The sequence below is a fragment of the Dendrobates tinctorius genome, unplaced genomic scaffold, assembly GCF_039654945.1.
Source record: "Dendrobates tinctorius isolate UK_male_01 unplaced genomic scaffold, ASM3965494v1 ptg000006l, whole genome shotgun sequence".
NCBI lineage: Eukaryota > Metazoa > Chordata > Amphibia > Anura > Dendrobatidae > Dendrobates > Dendrobates tinctorius.
The window spans coordinates 11,868,748-11,896,384 of record NW_027361674.1 but is presented as its reverse complement, the minus strand read 5'-3'; the positions used below and the strand labels follow the sequence as shown (position 1 = coordinate 11,896,384).

General features: G+C 42.4%; 1 protein-coding gene across 3 annotated transcripts in view; it reads left to right on the top strand.

The window, feature by feature from the left end:
- The window catches only part of BRF1 (BRF1 general transcription factor IIIB subunit), a 338,242-nt gene that overhangs the window by 147,515 nt on the left and 163,090 nt on the right, over nucleotides 1-27,637 (top strand). For all 3 annotated transcript variants that reach the window (XM_073570652.1, XM_073570644.1, XM_073570660.1), the window contains 6 exons: nucleotides 614-763; nucleotides 4,837-4,930; nucleotides 10,827-10,953; nucleotides 14,527-14,566; nucleotides 18,238-18,330; nucleotides 18,826-19,068. In XM_073570652.1, coding sequence (XP_073426753.1) covers nucleotides 614-763; nucleotides 4,837-4,930; nucleotides 10,827-10,953; nucleotides 14,527-14,566; nucleotides 18,238-18,330; nucleotides 18,826-19,068 — 747 coding nt within the window. The remainder of the gene's footprint in view (nucleotides 1-613; nucleotides 764-4,836; nucleotides 4,931-10,826; nucleotides 10,954-14,526; nucleotides 14,567-18,237; nucleotides 18,331-18,825; nucleotides 19,069-27,637) is intronic.

Below are 27,637 nucleotides of genomic sequence, written 5' to 3'. Positions count from 1 at the left end.
TCTGGACATTTCTTTGGTCGCTGGTCTCCCGCTGGCCAGCACGCATCGCTGTGTGTGACAGCGGGAGACCAGCGATCAGGAGTAAAAAAATAATAAAAAAAATAAAAAATATAGTTATTCTCACCTTCCGATGTCCCGTTCAGCCATCCTGCCTCTCTCCACGCTCCGGTCCCAGTGATCCTTTGCATGAATGACCGCGAGACTTTGTTATCCCGCGAGACCGTGACATCTCGCGGTCATTCGTGCAAAGGATCACTGGGACCGGAGCGTGGAGAGAGGCGGGATGGCTGCGTGGGACGTCGGAAGGTGAGAATAACTATATTTTTTATTTTGATACTATTTTCTACAGCGATAGCCAGCGATCACATAGCGACTTACTAGCGATCCTGACACCTTCATATCGGTGTCGGGATCGCTGGTGAGTCGCTTAGTGTGACGGGGCCTTAAGTCTCTACTGGCTGCAGTCGGAGGACCCTCCTGTTTTTTAGTTAAGTGGAACACAGATCGTTATTAAGTTACATTAAGAAATTTATTGGCACTGAATGATAAACTTATTAGATACAAATAATGTTTTTCTGGGGCTCAAATATTTAATGTAACCCTTTTCTTCCAGACCCCTGTTTATACATTCCTCGATTTGCACATTTGCTGGAGTTCGGAGATAAGAATCATGAAGTGTCTATGACCGCTTTGAGGCTGGTCCAGAGGATGAAGAGAGACTGGATGCACACAGGACGGCGGCCATCTGGGCTTTGTGGTGCGGGTGAGTGAATGAATTTATTGTTAGGAAAGAATATCTCGGTACCCATAAAGTTTGATGGAGCCTCATGACGATGCATCGGGAACCTATAGTGCTCAGTGTACAGGGATCTTGGTTATCTAAAGACAGCATAACTCCTGCCCAGAGAGGACTGATCGTAGAACTTTGCTGTCTGTGGCGTTTATCACTTTCATACAGTCAAGAGTAATCCAGAATCTAGATAAAAAGAACCAACTCAAACAAACCAGTAAAATATTAGACTTCAGTAATGTTTTTTTTATTGAAGAAATTGATCGAGATCACATGTCTGTGAGTGGCAAAATTATGTGGACCTTGAAGATTAGGAGAATTTGAATGTGAAATTAGAGTCTGGTATTTTCAGTCGATAGGATGAGAACAGAAATCAAACAAAATCTGATCTTCACAACACATTTATCGTGTCCCAGACAAAAGAGACTTAATGAGCACCTTAGAAGAGTTGGTGCTCATTAACTTGGAAACGTTTACAAAAATCTTTTTTAAAGAGATTGGACTTCACCCATTCACAGTCAGACAGATTGTATACAAATGGAGAAAAGTCAAGGCCATTATTATCCTCTCCAGGAGAGTGATCTTCTGGATAGGTGTTAATTTCTTTTCACCAGACACTCCCTCTACCCATCATTTTAGAATATTTGATGCTATTATACATCTTGTCATAATTGAGGTGCTGATATGGTTGTTTAAGTTAATTTGTAATGTTTTAGAGTTTCTTTTTTTTTAGTTATTCCCATCACCCCTGTTAATAATAATAATCTTTATTTTTATATAGCGCCAACGTATTCCAAAGCACTTTACAGTTTGCACACATTATCATCAATGTCCCTGATGGGGCTCACAATCTATATTCCCTATCAGTTTGTCTTTGGAATGTGGGAGGAAACCGGAGAACCCGGAGGAAACCCACGAAAACACGGGGAGAACATACAAACTCCTTGCAGATGTTGTCCTTGGTGGGATTTGAACCCACGAAAACACGGGGAGAACATACAAACTCCTTGCAGATGTTGTCCTTGGTGGGATTTGAACCCAGGACCCCAGCGCTGCAAGTCTGCAGTGCTTACCACTGAGCCACCATGCTGCCCTGTTAGAAAATCTTACATAAGTTGTCTTAAGTGCTTAAAACACCACTCCAGCTTTTTTTTTATTGTACCGTTAAAGTGGTGCTTTAAATGTTATTTCCTTGTCCATACTCGCATGCCGCTGCTTTCATTCTTTTCCAGTGTCAATCGTTTTGATCTCGGTCGAAAATTGACCTGCCGGCAGCTCTGGTGTTTTATGAAGTGTACCGGAGGTCACGTTTCAATGCATCTCTATCAGAGTTTCCTTCTGGCTTTTATAGACTTGCATCGAGCTCTTCTGACCAATCAAAAGTTACAGTCACTAGATGGCACCGAAGCGGCACCTGTAAAAGGTGAAACCCCCAGAAGGTGAGTATAAGAACAGGGGCTTACATTTAAAGCACCACTCCCGCACTGAAAAAAGCAAAACCGCTCTGTAAAAATTAATCATTTTGTGAGTTACTTTTTTTTTTTATAAAAAATTCTCTCAGTTCTGAAGAAAGGAGGGGGGATTATTAGTATTTGTACTGCTAATCCCCAAATGTATTAGGAATCCTGCTGTCTCAGCGGCAACCTAGTCAATGAGCACACGACGCTCACAGGCTGCAGAGACAATGTTACCTCTGCTAGCAGCACAAATGTTAACTGTCAATCTTTTGAAGCACATCATTCCCCCTCCCCGGCATCCACAAATCTAGGAAGCATAGGAGAAGTCCGCTCTTTAATATGTATAATAAAAACACTCCTTTAGGTGTTAAGCCCTACATAAATTTAGAGCGATGATCTGCAGAGTCCACAACACTTGCAGTGGTAGCCTTTGAAATTCATTGAGACTGTGCAGCACGGAGCATTCCTGTCCACACCATTACACTTGTCGTTTGTTATAGCACTTTCTTCTAGGGACACTTATTAAAGTTTAAGGGGGGAGAAATGACCTTTCCATCGTGACCTATTCAGCGCAGATTATATCCGTACAGAGGCCATCCGACAGGAACGTTTCACCAGGAAATATCGTTCTCATAAACGCTGCTCGCCAACAAATTGTCTTTTTTCCCCCCTTCCGCTTTTTAATTGTCGTGCTAATATGCAATGCATCATTGGTTACAATGTGTTTTTCCTCCGTCATCTAATCGCAAATACCAAGAACATTAGGAGTTTGGATGATTACGGATTGCACATTATGTGTGGCCTCTTTCTGCTCTGGTTGGAAACGATGATGACATAGTGATTCTCCCTCGCTCCTTGCTATTTCATGCTTGTTTTATATAGACGATTTTTCTTGTGGGAGCTGAAAAGGCCCCTAATCGGTGCTAATCTTCCAAATGTATAACAGGTTATTTTGGGAACTGGCTCGTGTTCACAAAGGTGTGCCACTTATAGTATGTGTATAGAAACACAGGCTGTAAAGGGTGGCCGTATGGAACAGGGAGATGAAAATCTATGTCACGTGGATATACAGCGCTATAATTTATTAATTGAAAAATAATAATATAAAAATGATTTTTTTTCCCAAAATATATTCCAATATATCTTTTTACGAAAGGGTATGTTAAAGGTGTAGTGGATTATAAAAACATGTCTTCTTTTTTGGCGCTACAATACTACAGATTGTACATGGCATTGGAGCGCAGCGACATTCAATGTTGCAATATTGGACACTACCCAAGGTTGGGGGTGGCGCTGTTTCTGATAGAAAGCATCCATGTTCTAGCAATCCTGAACAGTCCATTTAAAGGACCTTAGTTTACTTTCCGGTTGAGCAAGTCATATTGGGTGTACTGTTCCACGTTGGAGCTCAGCCGTCATCTTTTCCTACCTATATGATCAGAGGAACTTCTAGTCTTTTTTTTTTAACCCTTTGCAGGTAAAGTGACATAAAAAAAAGTGACTACCCTCTTTTAAAGGGTCATTGTATTTGCTGTATGTCAAGTAGGGACTGGGAAACCCCTGTGTAGCCCATGCTTGGAAATTAGAAAGGGCCACGGTTGTCTATATGTGAAAAGTAGCAAAACCGTTTTTTTTCCTCTCTCGCATAAAAAATCACAACATTATTCCAGCTGAAATGTGAAACAGCTAAAAAAAAAAGTAAGTCAGTAAAAAATGGTCATATAGAAGTTAAAGACAAATTTATAGTTAAATCTATTTCTAGATATCCCACTAAATGTGTTACTTATATAAGTAGGAGACAAGTAGGGATTGTGACTGCAGCATCAGACTACACATTGTAGTCTTGTAGTCTGTTACCGTGGAAACACAGATTTACATAGTAAAAAAATTATTTAGTTTTTTTCCTAAGATTTTTTTACCAAGTGACTTCATTTTTAATTCCATCTGTATTAAAAAACATAAACATAACTTGTCTTCTAAGGTGAAGACATTACAGACTTCCTCCAGCCTAGAAAGCACCATCATAGTTGATGCAGAACGCCTCAGTTGTAATGCATAGGGTGGGCTGACGCACCTCAGTTTTCTACAACTCATTGTCCGTGTCATTTTCTTTGACCTTGTGAAGAATGAATCTGCCTTATATTTAATGGCATATACTGTATGTATGTTTTCACTATTTGTTTGATTTGTGGGGTTTTTAATCTCAGCGTTGTATTGTGGAGCTGATGAAAAGCCGGGCTGTGATTATGATCCACATTTTATTATCATCTTAAAATCACCCCAGTAAAACCATGGCGTATCAGCGCACAAAGTGATATCGGCCGCTCAGCATTTCCTGAGCGTTCTTCACCCCTGTAAGCTTCAGTCCATTGAAGCAAATGAAAGGTTTACAGCAATTACCAGGACTCACCAGCTAATAGCGGAGTTTGTAAATGGTGAGAAGACGAATGGGTGCACTTCTTGTTGCCTAGAATACCAATCGGCTGTTGAGTGTTGGCTGGGGATGCAGTGACATTCCTGTCCCGGCCAAGACCACCTCGTATTGTTTATTCACCTGTTTTGCAGATTTTTGCCTTCTCCTTTTTGCAGCTCTCCTGGTCGCATCCAGAATGCACGATTTTCGGCGAACTATTAAAGAGGTCATCAGAGTTGTAAAAGTTTGCGAATCTACCCTGAGAAAAAGGTGAGCATGAAACATAGAAATCATGGTAACATTAGGTAGAATAAACATCATCTAATTCATTGTATAGACAGAGAAGAGAAGGCTCTGTGCTTTTCACCACTATTTATTGTAAAAAAAAAAAAAAATAATGAAAAAACGTATTTCTCTATAATGATGTCACAATTTGTATAACTGTATATTTTTATATTTTGTTTAATACATAATATGCAAGAAAGTATTCAAATACAAAGAAAAGGAGACCATCTCAACACTGTTCCATAGAGAAAGCATATGTCAGTAAGGCATGAAAGGATGAAAGATGGATGGATGGACTGGAAGGGTGATAGGAGATGGATGGGTAAATGTGTGGGGGGATGGGATTGCGTGGTTGGGTGGATAGAACGGTATATGGGTAGATTGGTGAATGTCAAGATAGATTGGTGGATGGACAGATAGGCATATACAGGTGAATGGGTGGGTACACAAGTAAATTGATGGGTAGATAAGTGGATGGATAAACAGATACGAGTACATGGATGGGTGGTTTGATAGGATGGGTGTATAGATAAATGGATGGATAGGTAGGTGAACCTATAAAAGTGTGGATGAGTGAGTACACAAGTACATTGATGGGTGGATGGCAAGATAGACAAGTGGATTAATTGGTAGATGGGTGGGTAGATATGGATGGACGGAAGAGAATTTAGACAAGAGAGTTGACAGGTGGCTTGGTGGATGAATGCATAGATAGATGATGTGTAGATGGATGGATTACCCATCCATTCATCTGCCCATCCATCAACTCATCTATCTATGCGTGGGTGGGTGAGACGGACGGAGGGGTGGATGGCGAGATGGACGGAGGGGTGGAAGGGTGGGAGCATGAAAGTATGGTGGATAGAAGTAGATGGGTGGGTAAAATAATAGATTTTTAAATGGACAGATGGTAAGAACAATACATGGATGGACAGATAGAGAGAGGTATAGCAATTGTTAAATATCAACAAATATGACAGAACACAAAGTATAAGACGAGGACTCTGAGAAGATTTTTTTTATTTATGGCAACAATCTTTCCCTAAACTGAGGCCATGAAATGCCAGACAATAATTGATGAATCATTCAGTGTTACTCACAACTTCTTCACTTCCAATTTAAAAGCAACAAATTAGTAATCTCCTCATTGTTTCCAGAAAACTAAGCAACCCATTTAAAATTATTAGCGCATCTTCTGGCCTACCCATCTGGCACAGGAAGGGACATACAGAGGTGTTTATTCTGCCCACTATTCGTGCTTTGCCTAGGATGTCACATAATTGTCACAGTGTAGCAGCGAGCGGTTTACAGAAGCAGCAGCACAAATACCACAAAAATGCTTCTGTTCTCAGAAAAGCCAAGTTATTCTGACATTTTGTAAGGGGAATTTATGCCAGGGTTATGGCATTTTGGAGATCACCGTTTGTGTGATTACATTGCTATTATCATTACTTTGTTGTTTGCTGTTGGATGTACTCCCAATGGAGTGAAAGTTTTAACGCTAGAGGCAAAAGTAATTTTTATATTGGAATTAAATGTGAAGTTAGAAGTGTCCAATGGAAATGTCAGATGTGATAATGAGAAAGATCTCTCAACTTTATAAAAAATATAGCAGTTTTTATAAGATGTGATATTTCCTCTTTACTTTGGCTTACAATTCAGCTCTAAAGGGTAGAAGAATTGTTTTAATACTGAAACTCCATCAAATGGATAAGTTCTGATATTGTGCTACTGCGTTTCAGGCTGTTAACAATCACTAAATCCTGATATTCACTATTTGGATAAAAAACTTGACTTTCTATGGAGCTTTTGCTCATTCTTCTAGAAAAGTGTTCGTGAGGTCATACTGTACACTGATATTGGACAAGAGGAGCTGGCCAATCTGCATTTCCGTTCTTCCCACAAGTGTTGGATGAGGTTGAGGTCAGGGCACTATGCAGCCAGTCAAGTTCTACCATTCCAAACTCATCAACTGAACTTATATGGACCTTGTTTGTCACTGGGATACAGTCATGGTGGAACCGAAAACTGTCCATTGGCGGTGGCTTTACACCATTTCATCCTGCATATCGGATTGTTCTTGGTGATGTACAACAGCAGACAAAGGCTCTGCCATGAAGCTCCCGGCGGGGGCACAGTGTTTGTGCGTATGTCATTGCTAGAGGAAGTTTGAACTCTTTAGTTACGGAGTCAGCAGACCATTATAGACTTTTATACCCACTGCTCCTTAGTATATTCGCTCAGTGACTAAGTGACTCCGCTCTGTAACTTTACATAGTAAATAAATAATATCACTCACTGGGGGTGATGGGAGAATATTTAGGAGGAAAGAAATGTGATGAATGGACTTGTTACACCGGTGGCTACTTATTACAAGACTACACCAGTATCATGCAGCGCTTTACAACCAGCCATTCTGTCACATGTTGGTAAAGACAGATGACATGGCGAGGGGCTGGGGCAAATCCTGTAAGTTGGGACGTCCAATGAATTAGACCAGGCCACCTTTTTTTATTGCTCCTTGTCAAATTCTGATGCTCTACCTCCTGACGAAACTGCAAATGGCGGTGAAACACGCGTCGAGGTGAGTCTCCGCAGTCTTTACACCTCTATACTATGGACACAGGTAATTAATTACATGGATATTGTTTGGCTATTCTGATATCAGTGCTTGCCCCACACTAGCATTATTGCTCTACACCTATTATATGGATTATTTTTGTAATTTGCTTAGTGTGTAACATTTTAGGGCATTCTAATCTCGTTAAAATTGCATGCTATTATTGTCATGAGGATTGAGCTATTTGTTATGCACTGTAGCCACTTTATTACTTTGGAATAGTGTCCAGATGATTAGATGGTCACCTTGTCATATCCAAAGTTATTTTATACATAATATTGTTACTGTATGGATATGTACTTTGTTGGATTCTGCTCTTTAGTCTCTTGTTGACTGTCCCTAGCATTATTTGGTCCTATTTAATATAATTTCTTTTGTTAATTTTTTTTTTATTCTGTGATTAATAAAATTTTGATATATTTTTTGTTGGTTTATCCTTCATCCGTTCTCCTTTGGTGCAATTTCTGATGCTTGCATACCAATTTTAGGCATTTTCGGTGGTGGACACTCATAAGCATGGGCAATCTGCCCTAAGGATTCACAGCAAGGTGTGATGTTGTGCTACAGTAGCTCTTCTGTGGGACCGGACCGGGTGGGCTAAACTGTGCCATCCCATGCCCATCAATAAGCTCTGGGTGCCCAAGATTCTACCACCGGTTCTCTGACTAGCATTCCTTGGACTTGTCTTGGTTGGTATTAGCCATTGCATACCGGGAACAAAGCACAAGACCTGGCCTCTTGGAGATGCACTGACCTAGTAGTCTGACAAGAATCAAATCTAAAGTCGCTCACCTCCTTCCTCTTGACAATCTTTCCTGCTTCCAACACATCAACTTCAAGAACTGACTGTTTTCCCTTTAAGGGTATGTGCACACGCTGCGGATTCCGCTGCGTTTCCGCAGCAGTTTTGGCTGCTGCGGACCCGCAGCAGTTTTAGCTGCGGTGTACAGTACCATTCAAATGAATGGTAAAAAAAAAACGCTTTGTAGACGTTGCGGAAAAATCCGCGCGGATTTGCTGCGGTTTTGAAACCGCAGAAAGAAGTGACATGTCAATTCTTTCTGCGGAATCCGCAGCGGGTTCCTATCTCCACCATTGTGGAGATGGTGAATCCGCAGGACCAAACCGCAGGCAAAACCGCAGATAATCCGCAGGTCTTTTGACCTGCGGTTTATCTGCGGTTTTTGCAAAATCCGTGCGGATTAATCCGCAGCAGATTCCGCAGCGTCTGCACACACCCTAACAGTAGCCAATGTCACAAAGAAATCGGTATTATGCAATGTCTGTGATTTTCAAATAACTATTGACAGCAAGCAGAGGTCTTGAAATATCAGGAATATAAAAAGTCCATTGGAAAATTGCTTTTTCTGTCATTCATTTTGATCTGGACTGCTACTCTGATCATTGTGGGTATCAGTAGTGCGACCCATATCAATCATACATTTACAAGCTCTGTGGAGTTTGGGGCGATACCCAATTTTAATTATAATTAATAGCCATTAATAATATAGGCGAGTGTAGCAAAACCTCAGCCATCCTTAATCATCAAAGTGTTTCATGTGTCTGTGACAGAAGGCTTGAACGTAGCAGATGAGGCTTCCTTGATGCCTCCTCCGGTGGGGTGTCCTCCGCAGGGTGGCTCTGCTTTTTCTTTTTTTTTTCTTCATGTGCGTTCCCATGCTGTGCGGCAAAAAGGCCACATTTTTAGAGCCTTTGAATCCTTCTAAAATGAAAGATTAAAAGTGAAATGTAACAACTTGGATGCTTTCCATCAGCCGGCTCCCTGCAGAGGTGCGTATGAAATGACGGCAGACGTGGACTGCTGCCTAAATGCACTTGTGGTGTCGCCTGATCTCTGGGGGTTGTGTGAGTGCTCTGACCATCCAGCTCGGCTTTATGTCCTGTGGTGTCTAAATGCTATATGCAGTGATTAAGGCAGCCAGCCGTTCTTAATAGAAGACGAATTGGAGGAGAAATCGCAGCAGAAAATGAGGGCATTTACTCATTGGAATCAACCTATTTGACTATGGAATCGTACCGGGATCTGTACCTATAGGATGATGTTTATTGCTGGTTTAAATGTTCATACCGATCATTCACACACCCCCATCATCTGAAGTGACAGCCGGTTATCCTTTGACAGAAAGTAAACGATGGAACTGAATCTTTCATGCAAGGAAAGCAGAAGACAGCGATGAAGATATTACTGTATTTACTGTGCCATTCCACAAAGCCTGATTGTCGGTTTTGGAACGATCCCGTGTCGCTTTCATCCGCCGTGTTTGCCAATATGAAAGGGCGAAGTTTTCTTCAATGTCTGGCGTTAAATTGAGTTTGTCAGGGCTAGGAAAGCGACAAAATATACATCTGATTGAGACTTTTTTTTTTTCATCTTGGAACCTGGCTGGTTTGTTTGCAATTTTCTGAGAATGCGGAAAATCTCAGTTCTGTTTAATAGGAACTGCCTTGCCCCCTCTCTTCACACATGTACATAGGGAACCTGTCAGGATGAATTTACTACTGAAACTAATAGCGTGGTGTTATAGGTTATAGTACAATAATAAAAATGATACCTAGCACTGCATTAACATGCCTTTTGGGCACTTCTAGGCTACAATGCATGTGGCTTCAAAGCTTGATTTCACATCACTGGTACATGGGATTGGGATACCCATATACATTTTAGATGGTCAGCTAGTTCTGCTGACATCATGGGTTCCTATACCCTGTATAGCGCGTTAATATAGTTTTTAGGCAACCCTAAGACACTTTGTGCAACCCTCCTATTCCAAATAAAATGGTACCATATGCAAAGTGAGGTGCTCCACATGCAAGTTTATAATCACTGGACCCAGAATATCATAAATAGTTTTGGTTAACATCCTTGATTAGTGTACAAAAATCCAATATCTTCAGACATAAATGGAGATGTATCAAAACCAAAAAAACTTGCTGGTGCATAAGTTAGTATATGTGTAAGAGCACCTTCACACTGAAGAACAGGCTAGGACTATCCCAATAGTCTTAACAAAGTACCCTAAGGTATTTACATGTACTGTTTACTACTATTTTCAATTGTAAAGTCCAAATACATTAAACAAAATGTTGACCTATCAAAGAAGAAATCGTACATGAGATGGATGGGATTATAGGCACTCATCTCTTATTCTTTATTGCACAACCTTTGGTAACAATGGTGACCATAATTCTCATTCTTTCCACATGTCTTGCGTATTTTATGTGATGGCCATCTTTTTGCAGGTTAACAGAATTTGAAGACACCCCAACGAGTCAATTAACGATAGATGAATTCATGAAGATAGATTTGGAACAGGAATGTGATCCTCCTTCCTTCGTTGCAGGTCAGAGGAAGATCCGGCTACAGCAGGTAAAGCCTTTTATCTATATCTCCATTATTAACTGTTCCTCAACCTGACTTCTACTAATTTGCCTTCATATCCAGATCAGCGCAGCTTTATGCTGAATAATTAGATTTTGCTAATTCCATATACAAGATCAAAGACTGCAAAGACTTAAAGGCCAACATTCAGACACCAGTGAGTTGAAGGGGTTGGACTTTTCAGGCTGGGTTCCCACATAGGTAGCTGCAGAGGAAACTGTGAATAAATGAAAAATTCTTATAAAAACCAGTGGCGCTACATGAGGGTATAACAGCTGCAAATTAACAGATAATGCCACCTATTATCTGGATGATATTAAAAAATTACTTAAAAATGTATATTTGCGCTAGTAATACCCACAATATTGTCTCTCTTCAAAAACAAACATGCAATATAAAAGTATATATATTTGTGTAGATAAATTCCTTTTATGATCTCAAAAACCACATCAGTAGTGCAACTAAATAACACAAAATGAACAATAAATTAAGGAGGAAGCAGATAAACTAAAAAACCAAACCGCTCCCCCACATATTAGTATGTAAAATTAGGCACACATAAATGCACCTGGAATTGGCAAAAAATAAAAAAGCTTTTTTAGTCTCAATTCAAATAGCGCACATACCTATTGTACTCCCCCGCTTGATTTCCTTATAATCCAATAGTGAAGCGGCGTGGATAGAAAAAATAATAATGATCACGAAAAGATCTGGGTAAATATTGCAAGAGGGTTACCGTTAATGATGTCCAAAGTGCTAACGGGGGATGCTCCGGCCGGTAGCAATCCCCCTGTTCACCGCTGATACTCCACCCGTTGACAGAAGGGCTTGAAAAAGATTGACAGAAATTTGGACCAATCCTACGCGTTTCGGAGGCTTACTGCTTCCTTCATCAGGGATCTTTTTCAAGCCGATCACGTGCTCTGACACGTGACTGTGACGTCACGCAAGGTCCTGTACCTTGCCGGCTCCAAACAGCGTCCTCCGCTTCTCGCCCTTCTGTCAACGGGTGGAGTATCAGCGGTGAACAGGGGGATTGCTACCGGCCGGAGCATCCCCCGTTAGCACTTTGGACATCATTAACGGTAACCCTCTTGCAATATTTACCCAGATCTTTTCGTGATCATTATTATTTTTTCTATCCACGCCGCTTCACTATTGAATTATAAGGAAATCAAGCGGGGGAGTACAATAGGTATGTGCGCTATTTGAATTGAGACTAAAAAAGCTTTTTTATTTTTTGCCAATTCCAGGTGCATTTATGTGTGCCTAATTTTACATACTAATATGTGGGGGAGCGGTTTGGTTTTTTAGTTTATCTGCTTCCTCCTTAATTTATTGTTCATTTTGTGTTATTTAGTTGCACTACTGATGTGGTTTTTGAGATCATAAAAGGAATTTATCTACACAAATATATATACTTTTATATTGCATGTTTGTTTTTGAAGAGAGACAATATTGTGGGTATTACTAGCGCAAATATACATTTTTAAGAAACTGTGAATAACACTGCATAACAAGAAACTAAAAAATGATAGTGTTGGCCCCCTTAAAAATAGTCTGAGTGAAATGGTGGAGGAGGATGCGGAAAAAGCCAATATGCTAAATTACTTATTTTCAACAGTATTTACACAAGAAAATCCCATGACTGATAACATGATCAGGGATAAAAATTCTCCATTAAATGTCACCTGCTTAACCCAGCAGGAAGTACGGCGGCGTCTAAAAATCACTAAAATTGACAAATCCCCGGGCCCGGATGGGATACACCCCCGAGTACTGCAGGAATTAAGTACAGTCATAGACCATTATTTTTAATCTTTAAAGATTCCATAATAACAGGGTCTGTACCACAGGACTGGCGTATATCAAATGTGCCAATATTCAAAAAGGGGACAAAAACTGAACTTGGAAATTATAGGCCAGTAAGTTTAACCTCAACTGTGGGTAAGATCCTGGAGGGTTTCCTAAGAGATACTATACTGGAGTATCTGGAGAAGAATAACCTCATGACCCAATATCAACATGGGTTTACAAGGGACCGTTCCTGTCAGACTAATCTGATAAGCTTTTATGAAGAGGTAAGTTCCGGACTGGACCAAGGGAATGCAGTGGACGTGGTGTACATGGACTTTTCAAAAGCTTTTGATACGGTGCCACACAAAAGGTTGATACATAAAATGAGAACAATGGGGATAGGGTAAAATATGTGTAGGTGGGTTAAGAGCTGGCTCAGGGATAGGAAACAAAGGGTGGTTATTAATGGAGCACACTCGGACTGGGTCACGGTTAGCAGTGGGGTACCACAGGGGTCAATTTTGGGCCCGCTTCTTTTTAACATATTTATTAATGACCTTGTAGGGGGCATAGAGAGTAGAATTTCAATATTTGCAGATGACACTAAACTCTGCAGGGTAATCAATACAGAGGAGGACAATTTTATATTACAGGAGGATTTATGTAAACTAGAAGCTTGGGCTGATAAATGGCAAATGAGTTTTAATGGGGATAAATGTAAGGTCATGCACTTGGGTAGAACGAACAAGATGTATAATTATGTGCTTAATTGTAAAACACTGGGAAAAAACAGTCACTGAAAAAGACCTGGGTGTATGGGTGGACGACAAACTCACATTTAGCGGCCAGTGTCAGGCAGCTGCTGCAAAGGCAAATAAAATAATGGGATGCATTAAAAGAGGCATAGATGCTCATGAGGAGAACATAATTTTACCTCTATATAAGTCACTAGTGCGACCACACTTAGAATACTGTGTACAGTTCTGGTCTCCGGTGTATAAGAAAGACATAGCTGAACTGGAGCTTGTGCAGAGAAGAGCGACCAAGGTTATTAGGGAACTAGGGGGTCTGCAATACCATGACAGGCTATTACATTTGGGGTTATTTAGTTTGGAGAATCGAAGGCTTAGGGGTGATCTTATTACAATGTATAAATATATGCGGGGACAATACCAAGAGCTTTCTAATGATCTTTTTACTCTTAGACCTGTGACGGGGACAAGGGGGCATCCTCTACGTCTGGAGGAAAGAAGGTTTAAGCATACTCACAGACGTGGATTCTTTACTGTAAGAGCAGCGAGACTATGGAACTCTCAGCCATATGATGTTGTAATGAGTGATTCCCTACTAAAATTTAAGAAGGGACTGGATGCCTTTCTTGAAAAGTATAATATTACAGGGTATATACACTAGTTTCCTTAATATTGCGTTGATCCAGGGAGCTAGTCTGATTGCCGTATGTGGAGTCGGGAAGGAATTTTTTTCCCCAATGTGAAGCTTACTGTTTGCCACATGGGGTTTTTTTGCCTTCCTCTGGATCAACATGTTAGGGCAAGTTAGGATAGGATATGGGTTGAACTAGATGGACTTAAAGTCTCCCTTTAACCTTAATAACTATGTTACTATGTTACTATTTAAAAGAATAAAAAAAGAAGCTAAGCCACTGTTCATGTAACATTCAGGCCTAACATTCAATATATCTCCCATGCATAAAATGAAGCAATAATAGTGCATCACAATGCTATTTAATATTTATCATTTCAGCTCCAACAAGAATTTGCAAAGAAACTGGACGATGTCGAAGGTAACGTTCATTAAAAGGGATAAAACATTAAAGGAAATCTGTTAATACAAAATAACTTTTCAAACCAAGTACATATGCTCAGTTCCCCATTGGTGTGACGGGACGGAACAGTAAAGTGCCCCTTTGGTGTGACGGAATGGTACAGTGCCCCCTTGGTGTGACGGAACTGTGCAGTGCCCCCTTGGTGTGACGGAACTGTGCAGTGCCCTCTTGGTGTGACGGAACTGTGCAGTGCCCTCTTGGTGTGACGGAACCGTACAGCGCACCTTCCCACCTACCGTATATACTCGAATATAAGCCGAGATTTTCAGCACATTTTTTTGGGCTGAAAGTCCCCCTCTCGGCTTATATTCGAGTCATACACCAGGGGGTCGGAGGGAGAGGGGGGGGGCGGGGATGTCAGGTCACACTTACCCGTCCTGGCACGGTCTCTGCAGCCCCCAGCTTCTCCGCGATCTCCCTTCCTTCAGCAGTCACATGGTACCGCTCATTAAACTCATGAATATGTGCATATTCATGAGTGTAATGAGCGGTACCACGTGACCGCTGAAGGCAGGAAGGGAGATCGCGGAGAAGCTGGGGGCTGCAGAGACCGTGCCAGGACGGGTAAGTATAGCGATACTCACCTGTCCGGGGTCCATCGCTGCTTGCTGCTGTCTGGCACGTCATCTGTCAGTGACGTTCAGACAGCAGAGGGCACGGTGACGTGGTTAGTGCGCGCCGCGCCCCCTGCAGTCTGAACGTCACTGACAGATGACGTGCCAGACAGCAGCAAGCAGCGATGGACCGGGGGACAGGTGAATATCTCAGGTGCCAGCAGTAACACCAGCAACTGGCCCCAGCGACGGAGAGGTGAGCATGTCATTTTTTTATTCTTAAATGCAGCAGCGGCAGCACATGGGGGCAAAATCTATGAAGCATCTTATAGGGGCAGCATATAGGTGCATAATCTATGGAGCATCTTATAGGGGCAGCATATGGGGGCATAATCTATGGAGCATCTTATAGGGGCAGCACATGGGGGCATAATCTATGGAGCATTTTATAGGGGCAGCATATGGGGGCATAATCTATGGAGCATCTTATAGGGGCAGCATATGTGGGCATAATCTATGGAGCATCTTATGGGGTCAGCATATGGGGGCATAATCTATGGAGCATCTTATAGGGGCAGCATATGGGGACATAATCTATGGAGCATCTTATGGGGGCATAATCTATGGAGCATCTTATAGGGGCAACATATGGGAGCATAATCTGGAGCATCTTTTGGGGGCAGCATATGGGGGCATAATCTATGGAGCATCTTATAGGGGCAGCATGTGGGGCATAATCTATGGAGCATCTTATAGGGGCACCATATGGGGGCATAATCCATGGAGCATCTTATAGGGGCAGCATATGGGGGCATAATCTATGGAGCATCTTATGGGGCCATAACCTTTATGGAGCAGCATATGGGGGCATTATCTATAGAGCATCTTGTGGGGCATAATCTATGGAGCATCTTATGGGGGCATAATCTATGGCGCATCTTATGGGGGCATAATCTATGGCGCATCTTATGGGGCCATAACCTCTATGGAGCAGCATAAGGGGCATATTATTCTAGGGAGCATCTTATGAAGCCATTATTAACCTTTGTTTAGCATTTTTGGGGCATATTTTGTATGGAGCATCTTATGCGGCTATCATGAACTGTATGGAGCATTATGTGGGGCTCCTGATTCAATATGGATATTCAAAAACATTTAACCTACTGATGTCTCAATTAATTTTACTTTTATTAGTATCTATTTTTAGTTCTTAAATTTACCAGTGGCTGCTGCATTTTCCACCCTAGGCTTATACTCGAGTCAATAAGTTTTCCCAGTTTTTTGTGGCAAAATTAGGGGGGGTCGGCTTATACTCGGGTCGGCTTATACTCAAGTATATTGTGACGTCTGCCTGCGGTCTGGGCTGCAGCCAGACAACACCCCGAGAAACACTGATACCCTTTACCCCTATACAGGGATCTGGATTTATAGCAGAGCCCAGGAGGCGCTGTCTGAATAGGAGCAATGACCAGAGCAGGACGGTCGCCAGAAAGGTGTTCCAATACAGGACACAGAGGCAATGATATCCGAGACTAAACCAGTCAGGCAGAAATGGTATAAAAACAGTAGATAGTAGCAGAGTCAGATTCCAGGCCGAAGCCAGAGTCATAAACCAGGAGAGTCGCAGAGGTACAGAATCGTTAGGCAGAAGCAGAGTCAGAATCCAGGCCGAAGTCAGAGTCATAAACCAGGAGAGTTGCAGAGGTACAGAATCGTTAGGCAGAAGCAGGGTCAGAAGTCCAGGCAAAAGTCAGAGTCAGTCAAACAGTAATTCACACAGTAACACGCAGGGGAACCAAGAATATATCCGGCGGCCTGCAAGACCAGTCCCAAGGTATTTGAGGGATCAGGTCGTCCCTCACAGGCTCCTGGGCTGATGATGTCATCCGGACCGCCCCCAGGACCAGGCTGGATGGTGATGCACCAGCCCCTTCATGACTGACCGAGGAGCGAAGCCTGCGTCCAGCGGACGCCTGCGCAGGAGCCTCATAACTATCGCCGCCATCACTCGGGGTTGAAGCACAGCGCCTCCCAGAGACCGAGGCCGGAACCGCAGGCCACGAGTCAGACGGTGATGGGACAGTCCGGCGCCTCCTAGTGGTCGAGGCCGGGACAGCAGGCCCTGAGTCTGACGGTGATGTGACAGTCCGGCGCCTCCTAGTGGCCGAGGCTGGGACAGCAGGCCCCGAGTCTGACGGTGACGTGACATATATACGGTATTTGTTTTCAATATGTACCCTCCCGGTTCTTCAGTGATTGTCAGCTTTAGCTTTACAGAGGCCAGAGGATGACACAGATAAAAAAAAGAACACAAATAGGTGGGAAGGTGCACTAAAGTGTTCGGCTAGACCAATAGGGCGCCTGAATGCGTATGCTTAGTACAAACAGTCATTTTATGCTGAAAGACTCACATTTATTTAGAAAAAAAGTGACTCTTCAGAAATGGCGGCCCACCTGTGGTATTCTAGCTCAACTATGGCTATACTATACACAACCTGTGGACAGGGGTGATGGTGCTGTAATTGGAAGATGACAGCCATCTTTTACTAGGCTTACATTTTTTGTATGCTTTTAAATGGCTTCTTTTTAAATGCTTTCTGTCCCTGGACGTTCCCCTGGTCAGGATACTGCATCAAATTGCAAAGCGGAGTCTGCACATATCTGCAAGTCTCTGTTCAAGTCTTTGGGCGTTAGACTGCATTCACACATCAGTTAATATCTGAGAAAAACAAAACAATTTTTTTTTCCACAAGTGCGATCCTATTTGCGTTCTAGGTGCTTCCTTTTATTCCTCTAGAGCAGGTAGACTGTCTGAGCGTTATTTTATGACCGTTGAATCTTAACAATGGATTAATTAAAACACGGAGGAAACTTGGGTGGCTTTCTGAAATACAGCGTCTATCGTCTGTGTGTCATCTGTGTCTGAGCCAGAAAACACCGTCGCTTGTCACATGCATGTGTGAATATAGCCTTACTGAGCGAGTATATGCCATACAGGAAAGACGCTACTCCTACAGCAAGACTTTAATCATCCAGTAAATGTAGTTTATGTAGTTAATCTCATTTCTGTAACAGGAGAAATCACATCTTATCAAGACGAAATAGAGAATGAGCTGGAGAGTAACCGGCCGAAACCGAAAGGAATTTACGCCTCTTTCAGCAAAGATGGTGAGTTGGAGTAAATGAGCAAAAATCTGAAGATTAATAAAGATAATGCAGGACAAAATTAAGTAGTTTAGAAAACTTAACAGTTAAAGGAGTTTTCCTTAGTATAGCTCATCAATATCATAGTGATGGCCAGGCTGACAGCCAGACACCCCACCATCGGCTGTTACTATCTCTCCATACACTGTGTATATCTGGCCGCTGCCAGATGTGAGAACAGCTGAACGAGGCGTGCCGGGCAGTCAGCCCCTACCACCTAGATATTGTCCAGCTATACTAATTTCAACCCCTTTAATGCTGTTCTAACTACAGCGCTGATAGATTTCCCAACTGGAGTACGTACATTGTGATGTCTGATATCTCAATGTCATGTTGGTGACTTGTATGTAAAAAAAAAAAAAAAAAGAAGAAAAGAAATAAATTAAATCTCCAGCTATAAAATATGGATAATCCAACAAAATGTCCTTCTCCCCTGTGATGCTGACCTCTTCTCCATAGATGCAGATGACTCCTCCGGTATATTAGAAGATGACCGGGAGGACGAGGAGCTAGAAGCGGCTGCAAATCACTTAAACAAAGATTTTTACAGTGACCTGTCTGAGAAGGCCAAATTGCATGGTTGTGAGCCTACCATCCAGCCTATTCCTATAGAGACTCTGCTGGGGCCTCTCCCCACCGCTGCAAGCTTAGGGATCACAGACTCCATCAAGGAATGCATCAACGCCAAAGGACAAGAGAAATGTAAGTGCAGAACATGCTCTACTACTGCTCTCGCTATTACTACTGCTACCTACTACTGCTTTTAAAACTACTACCTACTATTACTGCTATTACTACTACTAACTACTACTATTATTATTACTACTACTGCTATTACTAATACTACTGCTATTACTACTACTACTATTGCTGCTATTACTACTACTGCTATTACTACTACTGCTATTGCTATTACTACTACTACTGCTATTACTACTACCTAATACTATTGCTATTACTGCTACTACCTACTACTACTATTACTGATACTACTGCTATTACTACTACTACTGCTGTTACTAATACTACCGCTACTACTACTGCTACAACTACTGCTATTATTGCTACTGCTATTACTAGTACTACCTACTAATACTGCTTTTACTAGTACTACCTACTACTGCTGCTATTACTAGTACTACCTACTACTACTGCTATTACTAGTACTACCTACTATTACTGCTATTACTACTACTATTGCTGCTACTTTTACTACTACTACCTACTACCACTGCTATTAGTACTATTACTACTATCACTGCTATTAGTACTACTACTGCTATTAGTACTACTACCTATTACTACTGTACTACTACCTACTACTACTACTATTAGTACTACTACTATTAGTACTACTACTACTACCACTGCTATTAGTACTACTACTATTAGTACTACTACCTACTACTAATACTTGCTGCATAATTTTTCATATTCTTTGCTATGTTATCCATTTTTCTTTCGGTTATATAATTTTATTTCTGAGGTCTGTCATCAGAAAATTACCTATTGTTTAAATCAGGTTGTTTTGTTCATTGTATTTTTTAAACTTTTTTATTTGTCATATTACTTTCAATATAAAAAAAAATCTAAAGTTGCAAATTATACATTATCCATTAGGCCTAATATTCAACAGCTACTTTGTATTGGGCACCTGGATACTCATAGCAAAAGACTTACTCAGACCCTATTGTGTTTAAGCTCTTAGTGAGCATTCTTTGATCATTGCAAATGTTATTGTGAAGGGAGAAGGTGGGCTGTGACATCACCTACTGTGAATGGTGGATCTGGTGTTATCTACTGTATATAGAGATGTAATCAGTCATTATACAGGATGAGGAGGTGAGCTGTGACATCACCTACTGTGATTGGTGGATCCTGTGTTATTTACTGTGTATGGAGGTTTAATAAGTCATTGTACAGGAGGGGAGCTGTGAAATTCTCACCTGCACCTTTCAGCATCACTGTATAGCAGCTATTAGGATATTCTGGAGATGACCAACCATTGTATTAATCAGTAGTGTTACTCAGAATTGTATGATCCTATCCTGTAGAAGTAATAAGATGCTGCCGCTTCTGTGTTGTCTCAGCTATGCCTGGATATCCTTGCGTTGAGGTTTGTACTTTTCCCAGAACAGAAGGAGCCTGAACCACACAAGGATTGTATGCAGGACAGATGATAACCTGCGTGGTTCTCATGCACAATAGGCCGATAGTAGTCACCCATTAGTACGGACAGGGAGACACTGGTGGCACTGGGCACCTGTACAGTGTATAGAGGTACAGTAAGACCACATGTACCTTTTTGGGTTCTCTGCTAGGCATCCGTAGTATCTGCATGCTACAAACATATTTTTAGAAAAATATGAGAGTACTCCGTATCCAATATATTTCCTTCTGTTATTTCTTTAGTAGGTTGTCTTTCTTCTCTGTAGCTGAGGAAAGTGTGGGTGTCTTACCTGAAGGTATAAGGGTATGTGCACACGTTGCAGATTTGCCTGCAGAATTTTCTGCACAAATCTGCATCTCTTGGCAGAAAACGCAGGTAAAAATCTGCGCTGTTTTTTGGGCGCATTTTTTGCGGATTGGCATACGTTTTTAACTTTGCGGATTTCATTAATGGAATGGGTGTAAGAACACATGCAGATCCGCAAAAAGAACTGACATGCTGCGGAAAATAAAGGTGTGTGCACACGTTGCGGATTTGGCTGCGGATTTTTCTCACGGATTTGGCTGAATCTGCAGGTAAAATGACCTGCGTTTTACCTGCGGTTTTAGTGCAGATTTACGGCGGATTTCACCTGTGTTTTTACACCTGCGGATTCCTATAATGGAAGAGGTGTAAAAACGCTCCGGATTCCGCACAAAGAATTGACATGCTGCGGAAAATAAACCGCAGCAAATCTGCATGTGCACAGCGGATTTGGTTTTCCATAGGTTTACATGGTACTGTACACCGCATGGAAAACTGCTGCGGATCCTCAGGGCCAAATCTGCATTTTCCGCAGCATGTGCACAGTTTTTTTTTTTCCCTATTGAATTACATTGGTTGGTCACACACTTGAGAATCTGCAGCGAATCCGCGTGGAAAAGCCGCTGCGGATCCACAGCATATCTGCAACGTGTGCACATACCCTAATGGTGGCCATATTGGCTGTGAACCAACTTAAAGCCCAATAGAACGTTATTGAAATTGCCACAAAAGTAATAGATGTTGGTGTGTTGTACAGTGACTGGACGAACTGTCCGTGTGTCTCCTGACCAAAACGTGACCGCTTGATAAATGTTCAGGAGGCAACAGAGTCCTCAGCCCACAGCCTGTCCATACATCACGGCCTGTACTTTCCCATTAACCACGGGCGTGTGCAATCGGCCTTAGGATGATACAGCGAAAGCTCAGCAGATTTACAGCACTGGATGCCGGATTCTTATCTCACCCGACAACTGTTGTAGGAGATTTGGAGGCGCCATACACTTGATCCTGTCAGTGGGACCTGACTATTGGGGGAGTTCAGCTGGCAGGTTATGTCTTGATCATATGACGAGAGAGCAGAGTGCTCAGACAATGTGTTTTTTTTTTTTTCAGTATGAAGCAGAGCAATCATTCCCTTGCCGTGTGTGCGATGTATGTCCCCGTTCACTTTACAAAGGCTTCTCCAGTGTATTTTTACCTGCAGTATTTTCCGCTCGCTCTGTGCACGCTTGGCTTAAGCTGATGCAAGCTCATGCGTTATACAATTCGGGGCATAGATGGCCGCTCAGGCTTGATTCACTCGTAGGTACAAAGACAAAATAGACTTTGGCAGAGGAGAGACTGACAACCCTGTGCACAACTAGAGCACACCACTAACTCACACCCGGTTATGGGTGATTACCACATACCCTCATGTGTCTGGTGTCTAACAGACAGCTATAATTTAGTATTTTATTTTGTGCTTCGGTTTCAATTCCTTTTTCTTATAAGTGTGAATACATATGCTGCAGACTTTCTGTATGGAAATGCACATGCTCGGTTTTGACAAATCAGAACTTTTCATCTATGAAGATCTAGTAGCTGAGACTCCAAGTGAGCAGGCTGAAATATTAAATCGAGCGCTGATCCTTTTCAGCCCTGCATGAATTTTGCGCTCATTAAATTAGTGCACCGCTCTGCTCATATCTTCAACGCGATTCAAGCCAAACATGGTGACCACCCTGCTCTACCGCACCCCTCCCCCCCGTTCCAAACTTCTTAAATACTGTTACCGCCGTTGACAGAAGCCACCATCTAAGCGGTTCAGTTAGCACCGGTGCCAGCTGTATAATACAGTCAGCCCCTGTGCTGTATGGAACAAGCTCTGCTTTTGAGCCAGCTCTGTATAGGGAGAAAATCTGATTCAAGCAGTTTTTTTTTTTTTTAAATTGGCTCCATACAAAGGAGCTGTACTGACTTAACAGGGACCTCTGTGACGTTCATCGTCTTTTCTACAGCCTTCAATAGTCCGCTAAAATATAGCATTCGCCAACTGAGCTCTTTTTTTTTTTATCTCCTGCAGCCCCATAAACAAAGTATCGGAGCAGTGTCAGAGCCCTGTCCTCGAGATTGAATGACCCATTTAACATGGTTCCTAGCAAAATATATTGATTTGTTTTTCCCTACTTTGAATTGTATCAGCATATGGGAAACATCTATAGGTGACATTTTGTGTCTTCTCTTTATATCAGATGATTTACTTTACCTAATGTATCATCAAACTATAGGAAAAAAAATACCTTTAGCCAATGATTTTCTAGTATTGCAATTATTATTCAGTCTCCTCTTTTTTTTTAAACCTACCGTAAAGGTATCGGCCCTCAAATGACAGGGCACAAGCCCGCCGCCTCAGTCCTCTGATGACAGATTACAAGCCTGGCTGCCTCAGTCCTCTGATGATAGGGTACGAATTCGGCTGGCTCGGTTCTCCAATGACAGGGTTACTAGCACTGCTGGTATGACCCTGCGATGACAGGGCACAAGTCCGGCTGGCTCGGTCCTCTGATGACAGGGTACAAGCTCGGCTGGCTCGGTCCTCTGATGACAGGGTACAAGCACAGCTGGCTCGGTCCTCTGATGACAGGGTACAAGCACAACTGGCTCGGTCCTCCAATGACAGAATACAAGCCCAGCCACCCCAGTCTTCTGACAGGGTTTAAGCCCGGCTGGCTCAGTCCTCTGACAGGGTATAAGCCCGGCTGGCTCAGGCCTCTGACAGGGTATAAGCCCGGCTGGCTCAGTCCTCTTATGACGGTATAAGCCCGGCTGGCTTGGTCCTCTGATGACGGGGTACAAGCTCGGCTGGCTCGGTCCTCTGATGACAGGGTATAATCCCTTCTGGCTTGGTTCTCTGATGACAGAATAAAAGCCCGGCCACCCCAGTCTTCTGACAGGGTTTATGCCTGGCTGGCTTAGTCCTCTGACAGGGTATAAGGCCAGCTGGCTCAGTACTCTTATGATGGTATAAGCCCGGCTGGCTTGATCCTCTGATGATAGGCTACAAGCTCGGCTGGCTCGGTCCTCTGATGACAGGGTACAAGCTTGGCTGGCTCGGTCCTCTGATGACAGGGTATAATCCCGTCTGGCTTGGTTCTCTGATGACAGAATAAAAGCCCGGCCACCCCAGTCTTCTGACAGGGTTTAAGCCCGGCTGGCTTAGTCTAGTCCTCTGACAGGGTATAAGCCCAGCTGGCTCAGTCCTCTTATGACGGTATAAGCCCGGCTGGCTTGATCCTCTGATGATAGGGTACAAGCTCGGCTGGCTCGGTCCTCTGATGACAGGGTACAAGCTTGGCTGGCTCGGTCCTCTGATGACAGGGTATAATCCCGTCTGGCTTGGTTCTCTGATGACAGAATAAAAGCCCGGCCACCCCAGTCTTCTGACAGGGTTTAAGCCCGGCTGGCTTAGTCCTCTGACAGGGTATAAGCCCAGCTGGCTCAGTCCTCTTATGACGGTAGAAGCCCGGCTGGCTTGATCCTCTGATGATAGGGTACAAGCTCGGCTGGCTCGGTCCTCAGATGACAGGGTACAAGCTCGGCTGGCTCGGTCCTCTGATGATAGGGTACAAGCTTGGCTGGCTCGGTTCTCCAATGATAGGGTACAAGCTCGGCTGGCTCGGTCCTCCCATGACGAGGCACAAGCCCAGCCGATGTCCGACTGATAAGACTGATTTATAGCATTGCTGTGCAGTTCATTTCCAGCACATTGAAACTTTCTAAGTTTTTGCACTAAGTAATAAGTTTCATCCAAAATAGAAAATTAATCTCCAGATATCCCAAAATTGTGTGCTCAGCGTGACAGCCTGCCGCTTGTTATGGGGTAGAGGAAATGTAGATGTCAGCTTCAGTCATTCATTCATGTGTACCTGTTGCTGCATTTAATATGGTGGAGGAAATGATACGTGTGAGAATTTATCACGTGACATCTGTGAGAGTGGTTGGCATTAAGCAGAATGTAATTACATAGGGAATGTTCTTTTTTAGCAAATAATTGCCTTTCCCAAGTAGTGCTAATCTTGGAGCATTTATTAAAAATAATTCTGTATTGTGCTGTTCCTTTTCTATTCCTCCAGGAAATTGAATGCGTTTAAAGTGGTTTTATACCTCAAAGGACATTTTTTTTTTTAAATAGATTACTTAAATGCATGTATTTGGGGCTAAAATTCATTTTTGCAATTGGGTTGCATTAGAAATTTTTCACCTTTCAGCTTTTACAGGCTCTTTGTTGTTTCCCTGCACATTCAACTTTGATCTGGTCATTGCTTATAAATCAGCTGAGATGAGCTCTGAAAAAGACAGATAAGAGTTATAAACTCTCTCATCATTTACTCTGAATGAGCTCACTGACAGATTCTCAGCTAACTTATTCTGCAACCAGCAATAAACATAAGCAAAAAATGGCCCCAAAGGTGATTAACCCCTTTAATTACTTCTGGACCTTCCATAGAATTTAAATGTCCGAGCAATCCATTCTTTACTCTGCACTGACAGTCTAAAACATAAAATAAAGTCTAATATATCAAAATAATTTATCCAGAAAAGTGGACACAGTTTAAAAAGTTTTTGTTTTGTTGTTTTATTTTCTTGTGGTTTTTTTTTTTCCAAGCAATCCTTTCTGGTCATAAAAATAAAATAAATATGTGAAAAATAGACATGTAATTCCCATTTTTCCTTAAATTTTTCCCAATATCCAGCCCCCCTGAAAATATACATGGTCTGGATTGACGAAAAATGACATGGACTGGTTTAGTATTGCCATTTCCTACACCAGAATGGGGTCCTTCCACTGTCTGATGATATCAGCACAGGTTGGACAGTGTCTAACCGTGTAGGCGCTTTGCCTTATTGACAAGAATGGTAACCCCCCCCCAGTAATCCATATGTTACCAGTAGGATTTATAGAGGAACAATGCAATGCAGAGCGATGAGAAAAGAGGCTCCATATTTTATGGGGTTTACGATGTCCTAAAACAAGACAGGAAATGTCACTTGTATTTTTTAAGTGTGACTTGCATTAATAATGCATTTTGTTATTGTTAGGGCTCGCAATGGTTAAATGTGCTATTAAGCTATATAGCAGGTATGACGGGAGTGTTTCATGTCTGGACGGTCACCGGGCACACACAATAGATTTGAAGCATGTACCTTGCCAGCATTTTCTTGGCCATTGAGCTCCTGCCGCTGGCTCGCCACTCAACAGACTATGTTTTATAGGAAGCCCCAGGTGCCCTGTGCCAGCTGTATAAATCACCATTGTTCTGCTGGATTATAGAACTTTCCCGTCGTCCTCCAGGAGACCTACGTCAGTGTTCACTGCTTAGGCCTCTTTCACACTTCCGTTTTTGTGGTCAGTTGCAATCCATGAAAAATGCAAAAGACGGATCCGTTTCCGTTGTGACACCAACGTATGCCACCGGACCGTTGTTTTGACGGATCCGCTGAAGTCGGAAATTTAAAGGAACCGCAGCCTGGAAAAGGAGAGAGAGAGAGAGAGAATTTATTTTTTTTCTGCCGCCAGAACGGGATTTGGATTCTGGCAAGGAAATTCTTCCGGGCATGCTCAGTGTAAAAATGCGGATCCGTGCACACAATAAAATGTTTCATTGTCCGTCCACTCAAGTCAGCGGACGCCAAAATTTTGGCGGATCCGTCAAAAAACGGATCCAACGGATGACCATCCGTCAAAATCTGCCGCTAATGCAAGTCAATGGGAAAAAAACGGATCCGCCCAAAAAAATGGCGGATCCGTTTTTTTTTTGCAAAACGGCGGATTTTGACTGATGGAAACAAACGGAAGTGTGAAACAGGCCTTAGCTGACATTCAGGTGAACGGTGCATTGGGTTTTGTCTGGTTCCAAAACCAGGGTATAATCCAGGTGTCATAGGTCCCTTGTCCAATCCAGATGTAGAGAATGTTTGCCATGCTCTCCTCCTGACTTATTAGACTGATTTCTGCACAGTTTAGGCTTCTGCTAAAACTGACCATGATAACTATACAGTAAAATTACAGAGGTGTGAGTATCCTGCCTAATCCAGCCTGGTCCAAAAATGCCTCTAGTGACAGAGTAATGCTGAAACAATGCAGTTTTTGGTACAAGAATAACTTCATATAACATGTGAAATATCAAGGAAGCACTTGTCTATCTCGCTGAATACGGTTTGTGTCACCACATCTGAGTCTAACCTAACAGAGGTTCTCTCCATTAATCCGGATCCCCTCCTGTTGTATCCATTAGTTAAGAATGTGCAAAACGTTATACTCACATTGGATTATTGGAGACTTGGAATGGGTGAGATTTTCTACCCTTTATACAGCAGAATTTTGGCATAATCCGAGCTGCAAAACTGTTGTCAATGCCATGTTTTTCATTTGTAAGCCGTGCATAAGAATAATAATTTATTATAAGAGTTAGACACTTTTTATTTATTTTTTGTATTTGACAACTTGTGAAAAGCGGTATGGCTTTCTAGCAAAGGAGGTGCTGTCTAAAATCCAGCACTGGGCGCCAAAATTGTAAGACAAATCTGCTGCAAATTATTGACTCAGAGTAAGCCAACCAATACAAGTTCTACCTGACAGTCTAGGGATGCATCACATTTATCATTCAGACTGTCTAGTCAGCACAGAATGACTGATCAAACCAAGAGCAGGCATTCAGTGCACCTTCCCACCTACTTGTTCTCCATCTATCTCTTCCCTCCCCTGACTCCTGAAAAGCCAAAGCTGTCAATCATGGAAATGGAGGACGGAGATAGAAA